The sequence below is a fragment of the Entelurus aequoreus genome, linkage group LG21 (genome assembly GCF_033978785.1).
Source record: "Entelurus aequoreus isolate RoL-2023_Sb linkage group LG21, RoL_Eaeq_v1.1, whole genome shotgun sequence".
NCBI classification, from domain to species: Eukaryota; Metazoa; Chordata; class Actinopteri; order Syngnathiformes; family Syngnathidae; genus Entelurus; species Entelurus aequoreus.
Genome location: NC_084751.1, coordinates 17,772,649 through 17,799,182, shown reverse-complemented (window position 1 = coordinate 17,799,182; position 26,534 = coordinate 17,772,649). Strand labels below are relative to the sequence as shown.

At 43.8% G+C, this 26,534-nt stretch overlaps 1 protein-coding gene across 5 annotated transcripts in view; it reads right to left on the bottom strand.

Moving 5' to 3' along the window:
- Nucleotides 1-26,534, bottom strand: part of LOC133638460 (uncharacterized) — a 131,003-nt gene that overhangs the window by 85,875 nt on the left and 18,594 nt on the right. For all 5 annotated transcript variants that reach the window (XR_009823633.1, XM_062031097.1, XM_062031100.1 and 2 more), the window contains exons 6-8: nucleotides 13,583-13,706; nucleotides 13,368-13,512; nucleotides 12,714-12,824 (exon numbers count right to left, since the gene is read on the bottom strand). Coding sequence is in view for 4 of the 5 variants with exons in the window: in XM_062031097.1 (XP_061887081.1) it covers nucleotides 12,714-12,824; nucleotides 13,368-13,512; nucleotides 13,583-13,706 (380 nt within the window). In the remaining variant the exon portion in view is untranslated. The remainder of the gene's footprint in view (nucleotides 1-12,713; nucleotides 12,825-13,367; nucleotides 13,513-13,582; nucleotides 13,707-26,534) is intronic.

Sequence of the window (26,534 nt, the reverse complement as noted above, 5' to 3'; positions counted from 1 at the left end):
TATCCAGGAGATCGCAAAAAGCAGCTGCCTGACCAGGGCTCAGAAAATCTGCAGAGACTCCTCCCAACCCCACCAAGGACTGTTTTCACTGCTGGACTCTAGAAAGAGGTCCGCAGCCTCCGTAGCAGAACCTCCAGGTTCTGTAACAGCTTCTTCCCTCAGGCCGTAAGACTCTTGAACGCATCATAATAATCCCCTCAATTCCCCCCAAAAATGGATAAACTCGCTGGAATATAAAGACAATATAACATACACCCATAAACGTAGATGCATATGCAAAAGTGCAATATATTTATCTTTACAGTAACCTATTTACTTATATCAGCACCTTATTGCTTTTTTATCCTGCACTGCCAAGCAGTTAATGCATCGAAATTTCGTTCTTATCTGTACTGTAAAGTTCAAATTTGAACGACAAAAAAAGTATGTCTAAGTCTAAGACCCACAAACACTGGCTGAGTAACAACAATATGAACGTTGCATGGAAATGTATCTGCCAGTTTCTGCATCCCACAGGGATTCTTCTTTTGCGTTTCTGCACCTGCGGTTCCTACACAAGGTTGCAACGTTGTTTGTCAACACTGTCTGCGCTCATTTTGTCACACATTTGACCCTCTGATGTTCTGTGTACCTACACTGTCCTCCTCCTGTCTAGGCCTGCTGTGTGTGTGTGTGTGTCTGTGTGTGTGTGTGTGTGTGCGTGTGTGTGCGTGAGTGAGGGTGTGTGTGTGTGTGTGTGGGCGTGTGGTACACAGAACATCAATTTCCACACTTCTATTAGCTCCAGTGGACCCCGGACATCTTATATGTAATATAAATGTGTAGGGGGGGTGTATGGTGTGTGTTCATTAAATATGTATTCTGATATATGTTCTTCACAGAAAATGAGCCAAAGCCAGTGAGTCTCAGTTTGAAAAATTAATTAATTGTATCATTTTTCTTTTAATAAAAATCGAAAACGGGTCCCACAGACCCGAACACCAAACAAGGGTTAATTGGTGTCAACGAAATTGACAAGATCTTTGGTTCGGGGGAATCTGCTTGTCGTGACGGAGCGGTTGTTGCTGGACACACGGACTCTTGGGAGAAGGAGTGCCGCATGCCTGGCGACCCTTTAGTCGAGGATGTGAAGATATCCACCTATTTGGAATTATGACAACAGGACATCTGCTGATTGGAGTAAGCGTTGCTTTGGTATGTCGACAAATTGGAAGTTGCTGGCAGTCTTCAAAGTACCCCTAAGCTGCCACAAATAATTGGAGGATGCGGGAAGAACTGTGTACACTCTTCTGATTTGGATAAAATCGGACTGTCTGCCCTGCAGGATGAATTTTTAAAGAACCTGTCAAAGACATTTTAGAGTGAAAAGCACATTTTATTTTCACTCGCATACAAAACATTCTAATTTGGATTGTGTGGAGGTTGCCCTCCTGTGGGTTCTTCTGACAACAAAGATCCTCTCGTGAGCCCGGGATGCAGGTTTGAGCAAGACTTTTATTTGCTCAAATAGGACTTTTCTGCCAGCCGTGTGCGTGCTTACGTTCTCGTGTGTCTTAGTGTGTGCCTCTCTGCTCCCACTACAACTCCAACTGACGTGTCTCGTCTCGGCTGCTGCTAATAAGTATGGCAGGTGATTGGATGATCATCCCCAGCTGGGTAATCCAATCACCCGCCAGCTGTGCTTCGAGGCCGGTCCTTCCAAACCCTGCTCCGCGGCAGGCTCGCAGCACACGCCCCCCCTCCACAGATTGTTTCCCTGGCTTCGAGACTCTCCCGAAGGACAGTGCGACGAAGACACAACAAACTCTCTTCTTGTCTCTCATGGACACACACCTGTTGTTGTTGACTTTGGACTGACTCGCAAGAACACCAAGGCCAAGGAACAGAGACACGCGGCAGGCTTACACACACACATGCATCCACAAAAAATATACGCCACACACACATACCCCACCTCCCATCCAACGCCATTGACGCGAATCCCTTAGGGGTGATGGACGGATGGGCAGCGCCTGAAGAGCTGCAGCCTTCCACTGTGGCCCCCACTCCCTCCCCTCTGTTGCTAGATATCTCGAGATGTACGTTGTAATATGTATATATGCTTTGCTATGGAGTTTTTTTCCACTCCAGACTGGGCCCCCTTAGGAGCCCAGTCTAGATTGTATTTTTTTACTCATCCTTCCCCAGCGTTTACTTTTTTCCCCATCTTTTACGGGGCGCCTTGTGGCAACCCATCAGTGTTCCTGTTCTGAAACCCTGTACACCAGGGGTCCCCAAACTTTTTGACTCGGGGGCCGCATTGGGTTAAAAAAATTTGGCCGGGGGCCAGGCTGTATATATATATATATAAATATATACATATATATAAATATATACATTGTCTTTATAATCCGTTTTGTCATTTAACATTAATTAACATTGATGTTCATCAACATTTAACATTGTCACGTTATCGATGGGAAAATTCATTTTTAGACAATATGATTTGCCTGATTAGAAAGGAAAGATTTTTTTAAAAATAAAATAAAAAAATAAAAATAAAAATAAAATACAACTTTTTTTTTTAACTTGGGACTTCCTGTGGGCCGGATTTTGGATGCTGGGGGGCCGGATCCGGCCCGCGGGCCTTAGTTTGGGGACCCCTGCTGTACACTGTTTGTCTAATCTTAAACGGATTTGTGCTGAAAACAAAGTTTCGTTGTACTTGTGCAAAGACAATAAAGACCCACCTACCTACCTATTTGCTCAAAGCCTGGTATTTTTAAGTAAAATTTGCCACTAGGCACACCAATCAGAGTCTCCTTATTCATCTATTAGTGAATAAGGAAATGATCACTGAATGTATAGCCACCTTTCAGGTAACCATCTGCGGTTAAGGTAAAGGAGCATGTACGCTAAAAAATAAATAGCGTGATTAAGCTGCGTATATTAAGGATATAACAATAAACGGTATTAATGACAACCGCAGCAAACCTCTTGACAGTTAGTATTACAGTTTTAAATTAAAATGATTGAAAAACAGTGATTGATAGCCACACTGAAATTATTTTGCTTACTGAAGAACATTGGACTGTATGTAATCACAACGAGGTGTGGTCGCATTGTACCAAAAAAATAGATCAGCATTGTCATCTGAACATACTTGCTAAACCTCCCGGTTTTACCGGGAGACTCCCCGGTATTCAGCGCCTCTCCCGAAACCTCCCGGCAGAAATGTTCTCCCGACAAACTCCCCGTATTCAGCCGGAGCTGGAGGCCAAGCCCCCTCCAGCTCAATGCGGACCTGAGTGGGGACAGCCTGTTCTCACGTCCGCTTTCCCACAATATAAACAGCTTGCCTGCCCAATGACGTCATAACATCTACGGCTTTTAGAGAGTAGAGTGCACAACTGCGCACACAACAAGGAGACGAAGCAGAAGAACGAGGAAGTTACAGACATGGCGACGCCGTCGACGAGCAAGATGAAGAAATACACTTGCAAGTTCCAAAACGAATGGAAACAAGAATTTCAATTAATCCAGGACAGTTCGAAGGGGAAGGGGTATGTATGTTGCCTGTACATTTTGTAGAACAGACTTCTCCATTGAACATGGTGGCCGAAATTATATACTCAGTCCTGAACGGAGAAGTTAAACAGGACAATACTGCCATCTACTGGATAGACTCCGGAACTGAAATTCAAGTATGTATTTTATTTATATGTATAACAAAATATATATATATATATATATATATATATATATATATATATATATATATATATATATATATATATACATATACATATATATATATATATATATATATATATATATATATATATATATATATATATATATATATATATATATATATATATATATATATATATATATATATATATATATAGCTAGAATTCACTGAAAGTCAAGTATTTCATACATATATATATATATATATATATATATATATATATATATATATATATATATGTATGTATATATATATATATATATATATATATATATATATATATATATATATATATATATATATATATATATATATATATATATATATATATATATGAAATACTTGAGTTGGTGAATTCTAGCTGTAAATATACTGCCCTATTAACCACGCCCCCAACCACGCCCTAAGTCCCACCCCCCACCCCCCACCTCCCGGTATCGGAGGTCTCAAGGTTGGCAAGTATGCATCTGAAGAGGTAAACTAGCGTGATTGTTGAAACAATTGGTTAAACTAAAGAAGAGTAAATGCTGATTTAAATGCTGCACTATGTTAAGTTGTTTATGAGTGTGTTTACAACATTATCGATGACTAACTTTACCTTGTTTGCAATATTATTGCAAACACTTTCAAAATGTGCACTTAATTCTAATTATACTTACTGTCACCAAGTTTAGAGCAAATCAATGACTTGCAGTTCAGTAAAACATTTTTAAAAAGTGTTCTTGTATGACATTTTGACTACCAAATTGCATTTGTATCCAAATATTGGGGTACTTTCTTAAAGGGGAATTGCACTTTTTTTATTTTTTTATTTTGCCTATTGTTAACAATCCTTATGAGAGATGAGACAAAATGTTGTTGTTTTTCAGTCTCACATGTAAAAATCAGCTCGTTCTTGGTGGCTAGCAATGCAGCTAATGGGACTAACCTGTTCTACCGCTAAATCACTTTCAAAATGCATTCAAAAATCGTCAACAATATTTCATTTACGTTCAAGCTGTAGCAACATTGTTATTGTAAGAGCGAACACTGAGGAACTATTTTTCTAGCGTAGTAACACATCGGTATGCTACGTATTAGCCGTAAAAGCTAGCTACAAAAATAGATGAACTAGCTTCTACAACAACGTGAAACATGTTTGAGTATGTAATACACAATACTGAGAAAGGACACCAATCTTTACTACCTGAAAAACATGAACAATCATATTACAGTATCGGTAAAGTATTAGCCCACATTTCATGTTTTGTTTGTACACAGCTAGCTCACCAGCATCCATCCATCCATCCATCCATTTTCTTCCGCTTATCTGAGGTCGGGTCGCGGGGGCAGCAGCCTAAGCAGAGAAGCCCAGACTTCCCTCTCCCCAGCCACTTCATCCAGCTCCTCCCGGGGGATCCCGAGGCGTTCCCAGGCCAGCCGGGAGACATAGTCTTCCCAACGTGTCCTGGGTCTTCCCTGTGGTCTCCTGCCGGTTGGACGTGCCCTAAACACCTCCCTAGGGAGGCGTTCGGGTGGCATCCTGACCAGATGCCCGAACCACCTCATCTGGCTCCTCTCGATTTGGAGGAGCAGCGGCTTTACTTTGAGCTCCTCCCGGATGACAGAGCTTCTCACCCTATCTCTAAGGGAGAGCCCCGCCACACGGCGGAGGAAACTTATTTTTGGCCGTTGTTTATGAGTGTGTACCCGTGATCTTGTCCTTTCGGTCATAACCCAAAGCTCATGATGGGAACGTAGATCGCCCGGTAAATTTGAGAGCTTTGCCTTCCGGCTCAGCTCCTTCTTCACCACAACATATCGATCCAGCCTCCGCATTACTGAAGACGCCGCACCAATCCGCCTGTAGATCTCACGATCCACTCTTCCCTCACTCGTGAACAAGACTCTGAGGTACTTGAACTCCTCCACATGGGGCAAGATCTCCTCCCCAACTTGGAGTTGGCACTCCACCCTTTCCCGGGAAAAAACCATGGACTCGGACTTGGAGGTGCTGATTCTCATCCCAGTCGCTTCACACTCGGCTGCGAACCGATCCAGTGAGAGCTGAAGATCCTGGCCAGATGAAGCCATCAGCACCACATCATCCGCAAAAAGCAGAGACCTAATCCTGCAACCACCAAACTGGATCCCCTTAACACCCTGACTGCGCCTAGAAATTCTGTCCATAAATGTTATGAACAGAATCGTTGACAAAGGGCAGCCTTGGCGGAGTCCAACTCTCACTGGAAACGGGTCCGACTTACTGCCAGCAATGCGGACCAAGCTCTGACACTGATCATACAGGGAGCGGACCGCCACAATCAGACAGTCCGTTACCCCATACTCTCGGAGCACTCGGTCAACCTTCTCCAAGTCCACAAAGCACATATAGACTGGTTGGGCAAACTCCCATGCACCCTCAAGGACCCTACTGAGAGTATAGAGCTGGTCTACCATTCCACGACTAGGACGAAAACCACACTGTTCCTCCTGATTTCGAGGTTCGACTATCCTCCTCTCCGTACACCTGAATAGACCTTACCGGGAAGGCTGAGGAGTGTGATCCCACGATAGTTGGAACACACCCTCCGGTTCCCCTTCTTAAAGAGAGGAACCACCACCCCGGTCTGCCAATCCAGAGGTACCGCCCCCAATGTCCACGCAATGTTGCAGAGTCTTGTCAACCAAGACAACCCCACAGCATCCAGAGCCTTAAGGAACTCCGGGCGGATCTCATCCACCCCTGGGGCCTTGCCACGACAAACTTTTTAACTACCTCGGCAACCTCAGCCTCATAAATAGGAGAGCCCACCACAGATTCCCCAGGCACTGCTTCCTCATAGGAAGACGTGTCGGTGGGATTGAGGAGGTCTTCGAAATATTCCCTCCACCAATCCACAACAGCCACAGTAGAAGTCAGCAGCACACCATCCCCACCATATACGGTGTTGACAGTACACTGCTTCCCCTTCTGAGGCGGCGAATGGTGGTCCAGAATCACTTCAAAGCCGTCCGTAAGTCGTTTTCCATGGCTTCCCCGAACTCCTCCCATGTCCGCACCGCTTGGCCTGTTGGTACCTGTCAGCTGCCTCTGGAGTCCCATGAGCCAAAAGGACCCGATAGGACTCTTTCTTCAGCTTGATGGCATCCCTCACTGCTGGTGTCCACCAGCGGGTTCTAGGATTACCGCCACGACAGGCACCAACCACCTTGCGGCCACAGCTCCAATCAGCCGCCTCGACAACAGAGGCACGGAATATGGTCCACTCGGACTCAATATCCAGTGCCTCCCTCGTGACATGTTCAAAATTCTTCCGGAGGTGGGAATTGAAACTCTCTCTGACAGGAGACTCTGCTAGACGTTCCCAGCAGACCCTCACAATGCTTTTGGGCCTGCTAGGTCTGTCCGGCATCCTCCCCCACCATCAGAGCCAGCTCACCACCAGGTGGTAATCGGTAGAAAGCTCTGCCCCTCTCTTCACCCGAGTGTCCAAATCTGATGACACAACTACACTATCATGGAACTGCATCCTGGTGCCAAGTGCACATATGGACACCTTTATGTTTGAACATTGTGTTTGTTATGGACAATCCGTGATGAGCACAAAAGTTCAATAACAAAACACCACTCGGGTTCAGATCCGGGCGGCCATTCTTCCCAATCACGCCTCTCCATGTTTCACTGTCGTTGCCAACATGAGCGTTGAAGTCCCTCAGCAGAAGAAGTGAATCACCCGAGGGAGCACTCTCCAGTACTCCCGCAAGGGAATCCAAAAAGAGTGGGTACTCTGAGCTGCTGTTTGGTGCGTAAGCACAAACAACAGTCAGGACCCATCCCCCCACCCGAAGGCGGAGGGAAGCTACCCTCTCGTCTACTGTAACGTGCAGGCTTTGAGCCGGGGGGGAAACAAGAATTGCGACCCCAGCCCGTGGCCTCTCACTGCATGCAATGCCAGAGTGGAAAAGAGTGCAGCCCCTCTCGAGAGAACTGGTTCCAGAGCCCTTGCTGTGCATTGAAGTGAGTCCAAGTATATCCAGCCGGAACTTCTCCACCTCACGCACCAGCTCAGGCTCTTTTCCTCCCAGCGAGGTGACGTTCCACGTCCCAAGAGCTAGCTTATGTAGCCCAGGATCGGACCGCTAAGTGGCCTGACTTCGGCTGATGCCCAGCTCACATCGCACCCGACCTCTATGGCCCCTTTCTTTGAGTGGTGAGCCCATTGGAGGGGGGACCCACGTTGCCTCTTCGGGCCGTACCCGGCCGGGCCCCGTGGGCACAGGCCGGGTACCAGGCACTCGCCATCGTGCCCCACCTTCGGGCCTGGCTCCGGAGGGGAGCCTCGGTGACCCACATCTGGGCGAGGGAAATCTAGGTCCTCGATTTTTACTATTTTACCAGCGTATGCACTGTAGTTGTAATAACAACCCTGGTGTGCTGCATGTATCATGATCAATTTTTAATGTGTGACTCACTCGATGGTCAGTTGTGCGTTTGGTACAGCTGGCCGGGGACGTTTTTCTCGGTTTATTTGGGTATTCAGTCTATTTATGTCAAATTCATAAGTTACTTAATTCATAAGTAATACAATAGACAACATTTGTATTCGTCTGTAAATGTAATCAGTTATAAACATTCAGTCACTTTCTTCTTTCCTTCATGGATCTAAATTTCCATGTTTGTCAGGGCATACATCCATCCATCCATTTTCTACCGCTTGTCCCCTTCGGGGTCGCAGGGGGTGCTGGAGCCTATCTCAGCTACATTCAGGCGGAAGGTGGGGTACACCCTGGACAAGTCGCCCCCTGATCGCAGGGCATACATACATTACTTATTTAATGCTTAAATCTCTAGAATCTACATCAACTTTAGATCTATCTGTCAATTGATGTGAATAAATCGGAGCCTCGGAGTCAATAATTCATAAAAACATAGATTTTGATTCAATATTATGTTTTGAGCAATGACAGTTTTAAAGAAAAAAAACAGCTTTGTTTTATTATTCAACATTGCAACTTTTTCTAAATTACATTTCACCAGCTTTTTTATTCTGTAGTAGAATTTCTGACCTTTGAACTATATTTCATGTCCGTCAAGAATGTACGCTCATTTCATTTCTCTTCTATTCTGTGCCATTGAATGGACCGGGTGTGGGACGAAGTTGAATATGAAGTCGTGCCAACCTGTCTACAAAATGTTTTGATTGTCTAAGTATGATTAAGGGATTCAAGGATGTTGCAAAACAAACATGTCGAAAACCACAAAACCGTGACGCACGAGGAAAACAGACTGACGCACGAAGAAACAGATAAAACTGGCCAGGAGACCAGGACTCTAGAGAGATTGCTTTTTTGTGTGTCCTCCGGAGGACGTCTGTTTGTTTGCAGGGACAAAACAATCCAACTTATGCACTTTTGACTATGAGTAAATAAACTTTCTGTACTAAATTCACTTTTGTTGCTGTTTAAGCGTCGGACAATCCACTACAATTCCACTTTTGTTACGTTTTTGTTTATTTTAATAGTATTTTTAGAATGTGCTTTGGGCCTTTAAAACATTAGCTGCGGGCCACAACTGGCCCCCGGGCCACACTTTTGACACCCCTGCTATAGATAATAAAAAATGTAATCTGATAAGTCTATTGATAAAACGCAGAGCCTGGCGACGCATGCGCGTCTCTGCTTCAGTAAACAATGGGCCCCATTCAGCAACCGTTCTTAAGAACAAATTTTGTTCATAGGCCCACTTACGAAGTTTTTAAGGAGATTTTTGTATTCACCAATGTTTTCTTAGCTGGGATTTGTTTGTAGGTAAGAACAAAATCTACTAGTGCTCCAGAGCACTCTTAGGGTGGCCTATTTGTTCTTAAGTGTGACAAGTTATTTTCTGTAATCTGTTTGTGTTTTCTCCGTGTGTCTGATGTTCGGCTTTTCCGCCGGAATTGTGCCCTTATATGGGGAATTAAGGGCGTTTAACTATGCAAATTACGGAATTAAGGGCGTTTACATATCCATATTGGGGAAATAAGGGCGTGTTTATATGCAAATTATGAGAGACACGCACGCGCTAACCATTTGGCATTCAGCAACTTAATAACAGCAGGTGGGAACAATTTGGTTGTTTAAGAACACGTCATGAATTTGAATGGACTCCTCTTAGGAAATCACTTGGGAAGAAAGATAAGAGGAAAAGTTAGGAACTTATTGCTGAATGGGGCCCTATGACGGTGATGCGAGCGACACTTGGAAACTTGTCAGCCACTTCTCCAAGAGATTCCTTTTGAACACTCCTCGCACATTAACACTTCAAAAGGAACCTATTTTCCCGTTTGTTGACCTTCAAAGTATGTTTTTAGGGTGGAGGAGTCTGGTCGGGTGCTGGTTAGCTTGAAGCTATCCGCTAGCCTGTTTCCATCCTCGAACGATGTCGATCCAGCGGGAGATAAAAGTGAAGTTTCTATGGACTCAAAACACTAAAACAACTCATTTACTGGAACTATGGCACAGTTAAAAAGGTTGACTCTACACTCACCTAGTGTTTACCAAGAAGTCTTTCTTTTGACAGCCCCTTGCGGTAAAGTTGTCCGAGTGCAAACTGAGGCAGTATTTGTGATTGATAAAACTTTTGGTGAATCATAATTTACGACCAATAAAAACGCAATAAACAGGGACGGAAATTTTAAATATAAACAAAGAAAAACACTGGCGGAAAGAATGAATAGATAAAAAAAACCAAGCAAACCGGAGTTTTGACCCGAAGAAGGCGGGGTCGGTAAAAAAAAAAAAAGGAAAATCCATGTCCCAGGGACACGCGGACTTCAGAAAATTTGCGTAATTTCTGATTTCAATGCGTACAAAGACACAAAAAGTGCGTTAACGCCATCACTGATATTGACTATATATAAAAACGTTGATGGAGGGTTTTGCAGTTGTTTTAGAGCGCTTTAAATACTACAACGGTGTCTCCCATTCGCCGCATTTTCCAAGCGTTTTCTATCATTTTTAAAATCCCCCCCAAAAAAAGACATGTTTTTGTCTCTCAAAATGATTGTGAACAATAGGCAAAATTCCAATAAAAGTGCAGTTCCCCTTTAAACACATTTTATTTATGCAAGCAAATAAAAATGTGTGATAAATCTGTTTTAAAAAATTTATCACTTGACAGCCCTAATATATATACATATAAATATATATATATATATATATATATATATATATATATATATATATATATATATATATATATATATATATATATATATGTATATATATATATAATATATATAATATATATATACACACACACACACACATAAATAAAACGGAAATGAAGCATTACTACATACGACAGTAGCCAGAGGAGCCTTGTAGACATATTATTATTACAAACCCTGTTTCCATATGAGTTGGGAAATTGTGTTAGATGTAAATATAAACGGAATACAATGATTTGCAAATCCTTTTCAACCCATATGCAATTGAATGCACTACAAAGACAACATATTTCATGTTCAAACTCATAAACTTTTTTTTTTTTTGCAAATAATAATTAACTTAGAATTTCATGGCTGCAACACGTGCCAAAGTAGTTGGGAAAGGGCATGGCCTTTCCTTTTAACAACACTCAGTAAATGTTTGGGAACTGAGGAGACACATTTTTTAAGCTTCTCAGGTGGAATTATTTCCCATTCTTGCTTGATGTACAGCTTAAGTTGTTCAACAGTCCGGGGGTCTCCGTTGTGGTATTTTAGGCTTCATAATGCGCCACACATTTTCAATGGGAGACAGGTCTGGACTACAGGCAGGCAAGTCTAGTACCCGCACTCTTTTACTATGAAGCCACGTTGATGTAACACGTGGCTTGGCATTGTCTTGCTGAAATAAGCAGGGGCGTCCATGGTAACGTTGCTTGGATGGCAACATATGTTGCTCCAAAACCTGTATGTACCTTTCAGCATTAATGGTGCCTTCACAGATGTGTAAGTTACCCATGTCTTGGGCACTGATACACCCCCATGACTCGATTAATAACGACTTCGACGAGACGTGTTGGATAGCGTATTCGCACAACTGTTTAATTCGGACACTGAAGAAGAAGAATTCGAGGGATTCGTGGATGAGGAATAACTTCATAAAGTGAGCTTTACATGTTTATTTTGTGTGTTGTGTGACATTAACGTTTGAGAAACGTTGAGTTATTTATATATTGTTATTGCTCTGCACTATTTCGAGTGTTACTATATTGTGATTGCACTAACGTTTGATTTACCGTAACAGTATCACTGTTTTTTACGTGCTTATTGAATCAGGGAAAAGTTCCCCTCCACTATGTGATATAAATGTTGCACTACATGTTATACCTTGCTGTTGTTAAAAGATAAACAAAACACCACGTCACTGACTTTACCTCGGGGAAAATAATAAAACAGCTGTTTATTCATTTTGGGAGTGAACAGAGTTGTCAGAACGGTGGTTTGTAATCTATTAATAAAGTTTGACTGACCTATCTGACTGTTTTGTTGACATTCCCTTTAGCGCAGCTCCATCTAATGGATGCATAACGTAACCCCAGCCTCTACTGTAGCGTCTATTCTATACGCCTTATAATGCGGTACGCCTTATATATGAACAAAGTTTTAAAATATGCCATTCATTGAAGGTGTGCCTTATAATCCGGTGCGCCTTACAGTACGGAAAATATGGTACAATATAATAATAATATCTAATATGATAATTAAAGATGAATAAATAATCGATTTATAATCGAATCGTATAGCCCCCAAATCATAATCAAATAGGTCCCCGAAGATTCCCACTTCTAAACAATACTGTTAATGTGATAATGTGATCATTTTGGTCACAATAACCGTGATCTGTAGCGTATATACATAATTAATGTGATGATTTTTTTGTGGCAATCACATGAGTTAACTTGATATTTTTGACAGTCCTACTTTATAAGGCTTTATATATTCTAAATCTATAGGTGATGGAGTATTACCTTTTCCGCTATCCTGCGTCCACCAATGCAAGGAGGCCAGAGCCTCTGCACCTCTAGCAGGACTTCTTCCAGATAATCAGCATCCATAAGTGCTCGCCGCCGAGTTTCCTCCTGAAAGTAAAGAGCGAAGGTTTTACACTAGGTGTTATTAGGAAAAAGCAACAAAAAAAGTTATCTATTCCAATATTTAGTATTTTATTGAGAACATATACAATAGCCCTGGTTTGTGTTTCCACCATGGCACCATGTTTTGATGCTATGATGTCATACTGCCTCTGCACCAGAGGCAGTATGACATCATAGCATCAAAACAATAAATTTAGCAGAGAAGAGGAACCTGATACAGTAAGCAAAGGACAACAACAAAAGAACATGTGCTCTTCTCAGCATGCAGCTTGTTTTTTTCCATTACATCCCACAAGTGACAATTATCAGTCGACAAGGGAGTCTTGCTCCACCCTTTAGGTACCAAATATCGTGTTACTCTTTACAACCTCTGACAATGAACACACCAAACTAAATGATAATAGTGATAGGTAGAAATATCGGTCACCTTTACTCCCACAAACAGTGAGTCCGAAACCTTTTACAAGAGCTTATATTTTTAAAGACTTTACAGTATATCCACTACTAGGTTCCTTTATGTTGCTGTACCTGTTCTTTCCCACTGAGAGCCAAAGTGAACGAGGTGAGTAGTGACGCCAGACCTTTGGGAATGAGGGCAGAGATGAACAGCAGGAGATGCTGGGAAGCACAGCTGGAGCTGGGCAGTGGCAGTGACTTCAGGGAGCCCACAAAACTGCAGATGGAGAAGTGACATGCAGCATTCATGAGTTATTATGCAAGCAAATAATAATTGTCTTTTTTACCCGTCTGTTTCGTTCTCCAGTTTGTGTTTGATGATTTCCATCAACTGCTCTCTGGCTTCCAAAGCTATGGAAAATCCTGATGACCATAAAGGAACCTTTACATTGACTGGAGCAGAGATCAAACCTGTAGGAACACATACAAACAGTCAGTAAATGTACTTTATGGCTTTTTCAAATCAACATGAAAAAGGATGTGCAACGAAATATAACTTTCTAAACGGTGGTGCTGAAGTGCTATTTTCAATAAAACAAAAAATGTTTTGGTTAAACACAAGGAAAAGCTACAGTGCCAAGTTGGGATGTGCTGCTCGGTCGGCCACCAATTTTCGTGGAAATGGACATGATCGCCATTGCAGATTAATGCCTTTTAATGCCAATCACAAACGCAGATCTCCTCTGGCTGACACTGTATTTAATTTCAGTCCTCCAGCTGACAAGTTAGCAGCTAATTGTGTGTCCCCATACATAGTGTGGAGCCGCTCCCCTAAGTTAACAATCAATCAATCAATCAATGTAAATAACCGGTAATGGTAAATAAACTGCATTTCTTAGTATCTTAAGTTACATTATCATGTAAGATTATCACCGGAGGATGAGGCTAAACATAGTAAACACTGAGAACAAGCCAGAAGCAGGCATGCTAATAGCTAAGCTAACTGCTAAAGCTAACTTTAAACAACACTAAGAAGTAAGTGCTTAGTAAAGTTGAAGAAGTTTAGATCGAATCACGTTGTATGCATTATGCAGAGTCTGTGTCCGCATACATTCCGAAGTGCATGGAGGATGTCAGTGTGATCAAGAACATCCCCACACGGGCCAACGAGAAACCCTGGATGAACAGTGAGGTACGTGCAATGCTAAAGGCTCGGAACAAAGCTTTCAAGTCTGGCGACATGGTGGCATTAAAATCAGCCAGAGCTAACTTGAACCGTGCCATTAAGGTTGCAAAGCGTGCTCACAGTCAGAAAGTGCAGGACTTCTTCGAGAACGCTACAAACACTAGACCAGGGGTCGGCAACCCAAAATGTTGAAAGAGCCATATTGGACCAAAAATACAAAAAACAAATCTGTCTGGAGCCGCAAAAAATTAAAAGCCATATTACATACAGATAGTATGTCATGAGATATACATTGAATTAAGAGGACTTAAAGGAAACTAAATGACCTCAAATATAGCTACAAATGAGGCATAATGATGCAATATGTACATATAGCTAGCCTAAATAGCATGTTAGCATCGATTAGCTTGCAGTCATACAGTGACCAAATATGCCGATTAGCACGCCACACAAGTCTATAACATCAACAAAACTCACCTTTGTGTATTCACGCACAACGTTAAAAGTTTGGTGGACAAAATGAGACAGAAAAAGAAGTGGCATAAAACACGTCCTAGAAAGTCGGAGAAAGTTATATATGTAAACAAACTAGGGTGAGTTCAAGGACCGCCAAAATTAGTAGGACAAAACGGCGCCCAAATACTTGAATCAGTGAAGCATGTTTAATATAAACAGTGTGCTTTATAACAATTAGGGAGGTTTGTGTCATGTCTGTCCTCCTACAGAAACCATATTAAAACCAAAAATATTTTTTTCCCCCTCATCTTTTTCCATTTTTCATACATTTTTGAAAAAGCTCCAGAGAGCCACTAGGGCGGCGCTAAAGAGCCGCATGCGGCTCTAGAGCCGCGGGTTGCCGACCCCCGCACTAGACGATTGTGGCAGGGCATACAGGTCATCACGGACTATAAAGCTGCCCCCTGTCCCTGTGACAACAGTATCAGCTTCCTAGATGACCTTAACAACTACTTTGCAAGGTTTGAGGCACTTAACACCACTCCGGCGAGAAAATCCATCCCTCGCCCTGATGAGCAGCCGCTCAACCTGGATATAGCGGATGTCCGGAAAACCCTGAGGAGAGTGAACCCCCGGAAAGCACCGGGACCTCCTGACATTCCGGGCAAGGTGCTTAAGGGACGTGCAGACCAGCTAGCTGGGGTTCTCACAGACATCTTCAACATCTCGCTGACCCAGGCTGTGGTACCATCATGTTTTAAGACGGCCACAGTCATTCCAGTGCCAAAAAAAACCACTGTCTCCTCCCTCAATGATTACCGCCCCGTTGCACTCACCCCCATCATAATGAAGTGCTTCGAGAGGCTGGTAAAGGAATATATTGTCTCCAGACTCCCCCCCACATTCGACCCATACCAGTTTGCTTATCGCCCTAACCGCTCCACAGAAGACGCCATCTCCTCTGCACTCCACCTGAGCTTAGAACATCTGGAAGGAAAGGACACACACGTGCGGATGTTGTTCCTGGACTTCAGCTCAGCATTCAACACCATCATCCCGCAGCACTTGGTGAGCAAACTGGCCCCCCTTGGATTCAGTACCCCCTTTGCAACTGGCTGCTTGACTTCCTCACAAACAGACCCCAATCTGTGAGAGTGGGCAACAACAACTCCAGTGCCATCTCCCTGAGCACCGACTCCCCCCAGGGCTTCGTCCTGAGTCCGATGCTGTTCACGTTGATGACTCATGACTGCTGCGCCAGGTCCACTACTAACCACACTGTGAAGTATGCGGACGACACGACAGCAGTGGGGCTCATACGTGACAACAACGACATGGACTACAGGGAGGAGGTGAAACATCTGGTTGACTGGTGCAGAACCAACAACCTGGTCCTGAATGTCAACAAGACCAAGGAGATCATCGTTGACTTCAGGAAGCACCAGTCCAGCCACGCTCCACTCTCCATCAACGGCACAGCGGTGGAGATAGTAAGCAGCAGCAAGTTCCTGGGGGTGCAGATAACTGACAATATAACCTGGTCCCTACACACCGGAGCTCTTGTAAAAAAAACTCAGCAGCGCATGCACTTTTTGCGTCGGATGAAAATAGCACAGCTCCCTCCCCCCGTTCTCACCACATTCTACAGAGGCACTATAGAGAGCCTGCTGACCAACAGCATCTCTGTCTGGACTGGAGCATGCAATGCCTCAGACTGGAAGTCTCTCCAGAGAGTGGTGAGGACGGCGGAAAAGATCATCAGGACTCCTCTTCCTCCTATCTAGGAGATCACAAAAAGCCGCTGCTTGACCAGGGCTTAGAAAATCTGCAAAGACTCCTCCCACCCCCACCAAGGACTTTTTCACTGCTGGACTCTAGAAAGAGGTTCTGCAGCCTCCGAAGCAGAACCTACAGGTTCTGTAACAGCTTCTTCCCTCAGGCCGTAAGACTCTTAAACGCATCATAATTAAATTATCCCCTCAACTCCCCCCAAAATGGATTATCTCGCTAGAATAAAAAAGACAATATAACATACATCCATAAACGTGGACGCATGTGAAAAAGTGCAATATATTTATCTGAACAGTAATCTATTTATTTATTTATTTATATATATTTATATATATATTTATTTATTTTATATATATATTATATATATATTATTTATATATATTTATTTATTTATATATGCACCTTATTGCTTTTTTTAATCCTGCACTACCATGAGCTTATGTAACGAAATTTCGTTCTTATCTGTGCTGTAAAGTTCAAAATTGAATGACAATAAAAAGGAAGTCTAAGTCTAAGTCTAAGTCTTAAGTTATAGCAGAAAGTAAGCAGCTATTAACATGAAATTAATAAGTAAATTAATAAGAGTCTAGTGCAGTGGTTCTTAACCTGGGTTCGATCGAACCCTAGGGGTTCGGTCAGTCGGCTTCAGGGGTTCGGCGGAGCCTCTGCCGCGGAGGTCAAGACACACTTATTGCGTAAATAAAAATTTCTCCCTATCGGCATATTATGGATACCCTCAAACAATGTTCCCTCTAATTTTCCATATGCGTTAGCAAAAACAGAAATTCAGTGGAGCACATGTGAGCACACATGTCCCAAACCTGACTAAATAACAAATTAAATGTTTTGTTATTATAATCAATTGACATCTATCATTTCCATTAGATTATTTTCTAATATAAGTGTTTTGGCCCACTTACAATGACAATAACAAAAAAATAATGTTTTTCATGAGCTGTGTACTAGTATTGTATGTCTGGGTGGAAAACGAAGAAAAGGAACAGACTTTGCTGTGAAAATAAATAGATTACTTTATTTTATCATTTATCATTTAAAATGACATGAGAGTGGCACTTGCCAAGGTGAAGCCACGCATATCTGAACTGGTCTCTCAAAGGCAACAGCAGAAGTCCCACTGCGTTGCAGGTGTGTAATTTGTTGTGAGTTCATGCACTGTGTTGGTTTTGTTCTTTGAACAAGGTGATGTTCATGCACGGTTCATTTTGTGCACCAGTAAAAAAACATAACTTTGCCTTAAATTTGAAACCTTTTTTTTTTTTTTTCCACTAAAGAAGGGTTCGGTGAATGCGCATGTGAAACTGGTGGGGTTCGGTTAAGAACCACTGGTCTAGAGAGAAGATAATATAACAACAGTTGGTGGGTCAGCATTGTCGCAGTCAGAACACGACATGTAAGAGGAGCACGATCCATCCATTTTCTACCGCTTGTTCCTCTTGGGGTCGCGGGGGTGCTGGAGCCTATCCCAGCTGCACCCTGGACAAGTCGCTACCTCAACATTCACACTTACGTTTGTACATTTACACACTATGGCCAATTAAGTTTTGCCAATCAACCTATCCCCAGGTGCATGCCTTTGGAGGTGGGCGGAAGCTGGAGTACCCAGAGGGAACCTACGCAGTCACAGGGAGAACATGCAAACTCCACACAGAAAGACCTCAAGCCAGGATCTTCGTATTGTGAGGAACACACACTAACCCCTGTTTCACTGTGCTGCTGATTTTGTTTTTTATTTAATAAAAGCGAATATAGAAATAATTTAAAGGCCTACTGAAACCCACTACTACCGACCACGCAGTCTGATAGTTTATATATCAATGATGAAATCTTAACATTGCAACACATGCCAATACGGCCGGGTTAACTTATAAAGTGCAATTTTAAATTTCCCGGCAAACTTCCGGCTGAAAACGTTTCGATATGATGACGTTTGCGCGTGACGTCAATAGTTGAACCGGAAGTATTGGTACACCATTGTATTCCAATACAAACAGCTCTGTTTTCATCGCAAAATTCTACAGTATTCTGGACATCTGTGTTGGTGAATCTTTTGCAATTTGTTCAATTAACAATGGAGACTGCAAAGAAGAAAGCTGTAGGTGGGATCGGTGTATTAGCGGCCGGCTGCAGCAACACACCCAGGAGGACTTTGAGTTGGATAGCAGACGCGCTATTCGACGCTAGCCTTCGTCGCGCCGTCGATCGCTGGAACGCAGGTGAGCACGGGTGTTGAGGGCTGGCGTAGGTGGAGCGCTAATGTTTTTATCATAGCTCTGACGAGGTCCCGTAGCTAAGTTAGCTTCAATGGCGTCGTTAGCAACAGCATTGCTAGGCTTCAACAGGCGGCACAGCATTAACCGTGTGGTTACAGGTCCAGTGTTTGGTAGTATTGTTGATCTTCTGTCTATCCTTCCAGTCAGGGGCTTATTTCTTTTATTTCTATCTGCATTTAAGCACGATGCTATTACATTAGCTCCGTAGCTAAAGTGCTTCACCGATGTATTGTCGTGGAGATAAAAGTCACTGTGAATGTCCATTTCGCGTTCTCGACTCTCATTTTCAAGAGGATATAGTATCCGAGGTGGTTTAAAATACAAATCCGTGATCCACAATAGAAAAAGGAGAAAATGTGGAATCCAATGAACACTTGTACCTAAGTTACGGTCAGAGCGAAAAAAGATACGTCCTGCACTGCACTGTAGTCCTTCACTCTCACGTTCCTCATCCACAAATCTTTCATCCTCGCTCAAATTAATGGGGTAATCATCGCTTTCTCGGTCCGAATCGCTCTCGCTGCTGGTGTAAACAATGGGGAAATGTGAGGAGCCCTTCAACCTGCGACGTCACGCTACTCCCGGTACAGGCAAGGCTTTTTTTATCAGCGACCAAAAGTTGCGAACTTTATCGTCGATGTTCTCTACTAAATCCTTTCAGCAAAAATATGGCAATATCGCAAAATGATCAAGTATGACACATAGAATGGATCTGCTATCCCCGTTTAAATAAAAAAAATTCATTTCAGTAGGCCTTTAAATATTGTGTTGATTGTTAGACTGTCAATAGCACTCACCCTAAATAAATGAAAAAAATTACAGTCAATATATGTCATCGCTATTGGCCGATTTTACTAATGGATGGTCGGTATTGAAATCTGCAGGATATAACCCTGATCAGAACATCCCTGGTGCCAAGTTATTTTTCCATCCAAAATATACTGCAAAACACTATCATCTGTGGTTCTTTATAGAACTTCTCAACTCAAGTAAATGTCTGGCAGTTGGCAGCAAGTGCAAATGTCTTGTTCTCAAAAAGGGGGTTTGTGGTCTCACATTTCACTCAGGTTTACATGGCAACCAGTCCGTTGGCTTATCTTGATGAGAGTGATGCTTCTCACAAATAACACACATCTTAGTACCGTTGATTGCATTGTGTGACACTTTGTGTGTGTGACATTAAAACTAACCATGTACAATAATAAACTATCACTGTATTTTCCTGATTATAAGCTGCTACTTTTTTCCAAAACTTTGAACCCTGCGACTTATACAACAAAGGTGCGGCAAATCTATGGATTTTTCTTTGCTAACGGATAATATTATGGAATGGAATAGGCAAAAAAATTTTTAAAAATGTACTAAAATGATCCACTTTTCAAACACAAAGTGTTTACAAAGTACATAATAGAAGAATCCTGACAAACATCTTGAACCTTACTAAAAGGAGAACATCTTATTAATCTCATAAAGGATAAATAAAGACATGAATGACTATTGTTTTGTTTGATCAATCATTTTACTGCCGTGTAACAGGCACTGTTTGGAAACAATTAAGGTTTGTAAATAAACATATACAAAATCGTTCAGCGTATATATCTCATTTCACAAAATATCGGTATATATCTGCTGCTTAGTCTGGTGCGGCTAATGTATGAAAATTTATTTTTTCTTTCTAAAATATAGTAGTGTACATACCGGTGTAGTTTATAGTCCAGAAAATACGGTAATTATATCACAGTTAGCCTGCATAAATATGATAGGAAAATCAATATATTAATTTCATCAAGTGTAAGCTCGCAATATGGAATAAAAATTCTAGGCGTAAGTGTAAAAAACATTAACTCTAATTAACACTCCTTCAAAAGCAAACAGATGTTTGCTTTTGAAGGAGTGTTAATTTGTTTTGGCAACACTTAGTGGCTACAATAATTCATTAATTAGTCATGATGTACTAAGTTGAATGATGCAAACACGTTTGTTACTAGATGATTTCTAATACGCTTTTGCCTTGCACACAAAAATTATTTGATACTAGATTATATTGACACAAGTTGTGTTTTAGACTACAATATTGTTCAATTATGGACCCTTATTACGTATGTGTGCTTAGCAGTTGTGTAGCTGCCAGCTTCTAGCCTATAGCCTACCATGTTTACCTTTTGTTAATGACTTCCCTAAAATACAAGAAAAGACAAAGCAATCTTGTGTTCTGTTAGATGCAAGCCGTTATCTGATACATGTTTTTTTTGCTAATATCGGTCCGATAAATAATATCTGCCCGATAAATTCCTTCACAGTAGGGCTGGGCAATATGGCCTTTTATTAATATCTTGATATTTTTAGGCCATGTCACGATACACGATATATATCTCGATATTTTGCCTCAGCCTTGAATGAACACTTGATGCATATAATCCCAACAGTATGATGATTCTATGTGTATACATTAAAACTCTCTTGTTCATACTGCATTAATATATGCTCATTTTAAACTTTCATGCAGAGAGGGAAATCACAATTTACCAAAACTGTATTTATTAAACAGTTATTAAGCAGTGGCACAAACATTCATGTCATTTCCAAAACAGAAAGTGCAAGATTGTCAGAGACATTTTAAAACAAGCTATTAGTGCACTTTTGTGCATGATGTCACTAAGATGACATATCAAAACAACCCTAAATTAAAGTGCACTTTTTGTACAGAACGCCACTATAATAGTTTAAAACAAATTAAGTGCACTTTTGTGCATGATGTCACACAAGATATTTCAATAAGTGTCAAATACAAATGCATAATAGGAAATCAAATAGTGTATGTCCTTCGCTATGTGGTAGGTTCCTGCGGACGTTATCTCCTTCTGTTGTTGACTATTTTTTTCATACGGTGTTGATCTGGAAATAGTTGCTTCGGCATTTTGTTGGTGTGGCACCGAACGGAGATGTTGACATGCAGAGTTTCAAGCACTCCTTATTCTCTAGCGGGTGACTTTTCAAATGATGCTATATTAGCAGTGGTGCTACTTTATGTAGCAACGCTTTTGCAGCATAAATGTTCAACATCTTGTCATGACGCGGAGTCGAACCCGCGTTTCCTCTGCACCTGGAGCTGCAGGCAACTCTGCTAACCCCTCTGCTGGCAGCACACTCAGACACGCCTCTGCTCGCACTGAGCACAACACGCCCACACAGCAACAAGCCTGCAAGCAATCACTGATATGCGCACCTGGACTTGACGAGGGGGAGCGACATAAAGACCAGCGGACCCGAGGAACCTTTGCCAGAACGTCGCTAACCTTCCATGACTCCCCTGTCTTCCGTGATCGTGCCTTGTCACTCGACACCCATCCGGTTTCCTGACTGCCCTCCTCGATCCACGACCTCCCTGCTCGGACCCAGACCACGCTGCCCTGCTCTTGCCCACGACCACTTGCCTGCCCACGAACTGCCTCTTCGCCTTGCCCCCTTGGATAACGACGAAAGATACAACCAACATTTACAGACAACAACCCTTGGTAACATTTACATTATTAATTTTACACATAATCAACACTCACTCACTTTGAGTAGCATACACACGCCACGTATTCATCAAAGGTTTCAAATAAACCTTGTAAACCGCAGTCCTGCCCTGGTTGTCGCCTCCTTCCCTTTTCTGATACATAACAGTACGTTCTGGCCAACAACATATCGGAACCAGGCGACAGCGGCAAGCCCAAGGCCCAGATAGCCATATCTTCCGACCTAGCTATCCTTAGCTCCGTTGTTAGCGAACATCAGGTTCGGTTTACTGCCCTTGAGGATCATCTAGAGAGAGCCTTCACCAGACTATATTCCAGACTGGACAACATGTGCCCCGGGGCCAGTCCTGGACCGGTGGTACCTCCTCGTGCTTCTCCAGTCCTTGGACCCGAAAGCAGCATTTTGGAACGTGAGCCCAGAATTGCCAGCCCTAAGACCTTTGAAGGGGACTTTGAACTTTGTAGAGGGTTTTTGGTACAATGTGACCTCATTTTCCGTCACCAGCCCTCCTGTTATTCCTCCAACGGCGCCAGAATAGCATTTATTTTTTCCTTACTTTCTGGTCCGGCTCTCAAGTGGGCTACAGCTGCAGTCGACAGGACCGTTGGGCTCAACTCCGACTATTATGCCTTTCGTGCTGAATTTCGGGCTGTTTTTGATCACCCCAAGGATGGGGGGGACGCGGCCGGACGTCTACACTCCGTCTCGCAGGGATCCCGTTCCGTGGCAGCCTATACCCTGGAATTCCGGACTCTGGCGGCGGACAGCGGTTGGGGGGACCGGGCGCTCCAAAGCGCATTCCGCCGCGGCCACTCTGAAGAGATTAAGGACGGTCTACTGAGAGACAGACCTACTTCCTGCAAGGATCTCATCGAACTGGCACTCAAATTTGACCTAAGACTTTGTGAGCGAGCAGCAGAACGAGACCAGAGAACTTCCTCAATGGCAGTCCTGGTGAGCCATACTTTATTTCCCCGTAATGAAAAAAATCCTGACATACTGCTACCCGCTATTCTGGTCTGGGACCAGAGGAGCATTCAAGTACAGGCATTTGTGGACTCTGGAGCTGATGAAAGTCTTTTGGACTACAAGTTCGCCCGGCAGATGGGCATTCCCCTGATCTCCCTGGACAAGACGCTGCCAGCACAGGCCCTGGATGGACGGCCATTGGGCCCCATCAAGTACCGCACAGAGCCCCTTTCCATGACCATTTCTGGTAACCACAAGGAGACCAACAGCCTATGGGTGCTGGAAGCTCCAGTAGCCCCACTTGTGCTTGGAAGATCTTGGCTTCGTCACCACAATCCCCATATTTCCTGAACTTCCGGCAGAATCCTAGCCTGGAGCACACCCTGCATGGCCAACTGTCTGGGGCCAGCGTCTCCTCCGGTCCACCACTCCACTACCCCGACTCCCCAGGCCGATCTATCCATGGTTCCTGCTTGCTACCATGACCTAGCCGAGGTCTTCAGCAAGGTACGTGCTCTGGGACTACCCCCTCATAGACCCTACGACTGTGCCATTGAACTACATCCTAACGCTACCCTGCCGTCTAGCCGCCTTTACAATTTGTCTCTTCCAGAGAAGGAAGCCATGAGGAAGTATATTACAGAGGGCCTTGCCTCGGGCATCATTACCTCGTCCAAGTCTCCACTGGCGGCGGGATTCTTTTTTGTGGCCAAGAAGGACGGGTCCCTTCGACCCTGCATTAATTAATGTCATCTTAACAACATTACCATCAAAAACAAGTACCCCCTTCCGCTACTCAACTCTTCCTTTGAGCCCTTGGCACCTGCAACCATATTCACCAAACTGGATCTTCGTAACGCCTATTACCTGGTACGAATCAGAGAGGGAGACGAGTGGAAAACGGCCTTCAACACCCATATGGGGCATTACGAGTACCGGGTAATGCCTTTTGGACTTACTAACGCACCTGCAGTTTTTCAAACACTTGTTAATGACATCCTCCGGGACATGCTGGATCAGTTTGTGGTTGTGTACCTTGACGATATTTTGATTTTCTCCCGTAACCTCTCTGATCACCAGCAACATGTTCGACGTGTCCTGCAACGTCTTTTGGAGAATTGCCTTTTTGTTAAGGAAGAAAAATGCTGCTTCCACTCCTCTTCAGTGGAGTTCCTGGGATTTGTGGTCGAAAGGGGTCACATAAGACCCGACCGAAGAAGGTGGAGGCCGTGGTGAAGTGGCCGCAACCAACCACGAGGACGGAACTTCGGAGGTTCCTCGGCTTCGCCGGCTTCTACCGACGATTCATCCAGGACTTCAGTAGGGTTGCGGCACCGCTCCATTCTCTCACGTCAACTAACGTGCCTTTTGTATGGACTCTTTTGGCTAGGAAGGCCTTCGAGGAATTAAAGGAGCGTTTTGTTTCTGCCCCCATTCTGGTCCACCCCGACATGGACACTGCCTTCTTGGGGGAGGTGGATGCCTCAGACTCAGGGATTGGGGCTATTCTCTCTCAAAGATCCAAGAATGACAAATTGATTCACCCTGTTGCCTTCTTTTCTAGACGCCTGACTCAGGCTGAACAAAACTACGATGCTGGGAATAGAGAATTATTGGCGGTCCACGAGGCCCTGGTGGAATGGAGACACTGGCTGGAAGGGGCTAGACACCAGTTCCAGATCCTGACTGACCACAGCAACCTTCTGCACATCCGAGCTTCCAAAAGAATCAACAATCGCCAGGCAAGGTGGCAGCAGTTTTTTTCCTGCTTCAATTACGTGCTCTCTTTCAGGCCAGGTTCCAAGAACACTAAGGCTGACGCTCTATCCCTATTATTCGTAAGAGAGTCCACTTGTCCATCAGTAGCAGAACACATCCTTCCTCCCACTCGCATTGTGGGAATGGTAACCTGGAAGGTGGAGGACCTGGTAAAATCTGCGCTGCGCTCCAATCCAGGACCGGGAGGTGGACCAACCAACAAACTATTTGTCCATCGGGAGCTACGACCCAGAGTCTTGGATTGGGGGCACTCCAGAATGTTCTAGCGACATCCAGTTGTCCATGTGTCTCAGATTAAACCGGTAGCGGAGAGCGCTCTGTCCCCTCCTGTCCCTGCCCCCCCCCCCCCCCCCCACCCTCTAGGTTCTTGTCCAATGGAGATCAGGTTTGGACGCTTAAGGAGATCCTCAGGGTCCGTCGACAAGGTAGGGGGCTCGTTTATCTGGTCGACTGGGAGGGATATGGACCTGAAGACAGATCTTGGGTGCCAGCCTCCTACCTTGCCGATCCCTCACTTCTAGAGGATTTCTACCGTGCCAATCCTGATGCTCCCCGGCGCTCGTCGGAGGCCTCGCATAAGGGGTGGGTACTGTCATGACGCGGAGTCGAACCCGCGTTTCCTCTGCACCTGGAGCTGCAGGCAACTCTGCTAACCCCTCTGCTGGCAGCACACTCAGACACGCCTCTGCTCACACTGAGCACAACACGCCCACACAGCAACAAGCCTGCAAGCAATCACTGATCAGCGCACCTGGACATGACGAGGGGGAGCGACATAAAGACCAGCGGACCCGAGGAACCTTTGCCAGAACGTCGCTAACCTTCCATGACTCCCCTGTCTTCCGTGATCGTGCCTTGTCACTCGACACCCATCTGGTTTCCTGACTGCCCTCCTCGATCCACGACCTCCCTGCTCGGACCCAGACCACGCTGCCCTGCTCTTGCCCACGACCACTTGCCTGCCCACGAACTGCCTCTTCGCCTTGCCCCCTTGGATAACGACGAAAGATACAACCAACATTTACAGATAACAACCCTTGGTAACATTTACATTATTAATTTTACACATAGTCAACACTCACTCACTTTGAGTAGCATACACACGCCACGTATTCATCAAAGGTTTCAAATAAACCTTGTAAACCGCAGTCCTGCCCTGGTTGTCGCCTCCTTCCCTTCTCTGATACATAACACATCTTACCGCTTGAAGCCAAACCACCGCCAAACCATGGACCCTGTGCTGTTTTTCTTGGGAATTAATTCTTCTATCATTTGTTACCAGATTCTCACCTTCTCTCTCTCGTA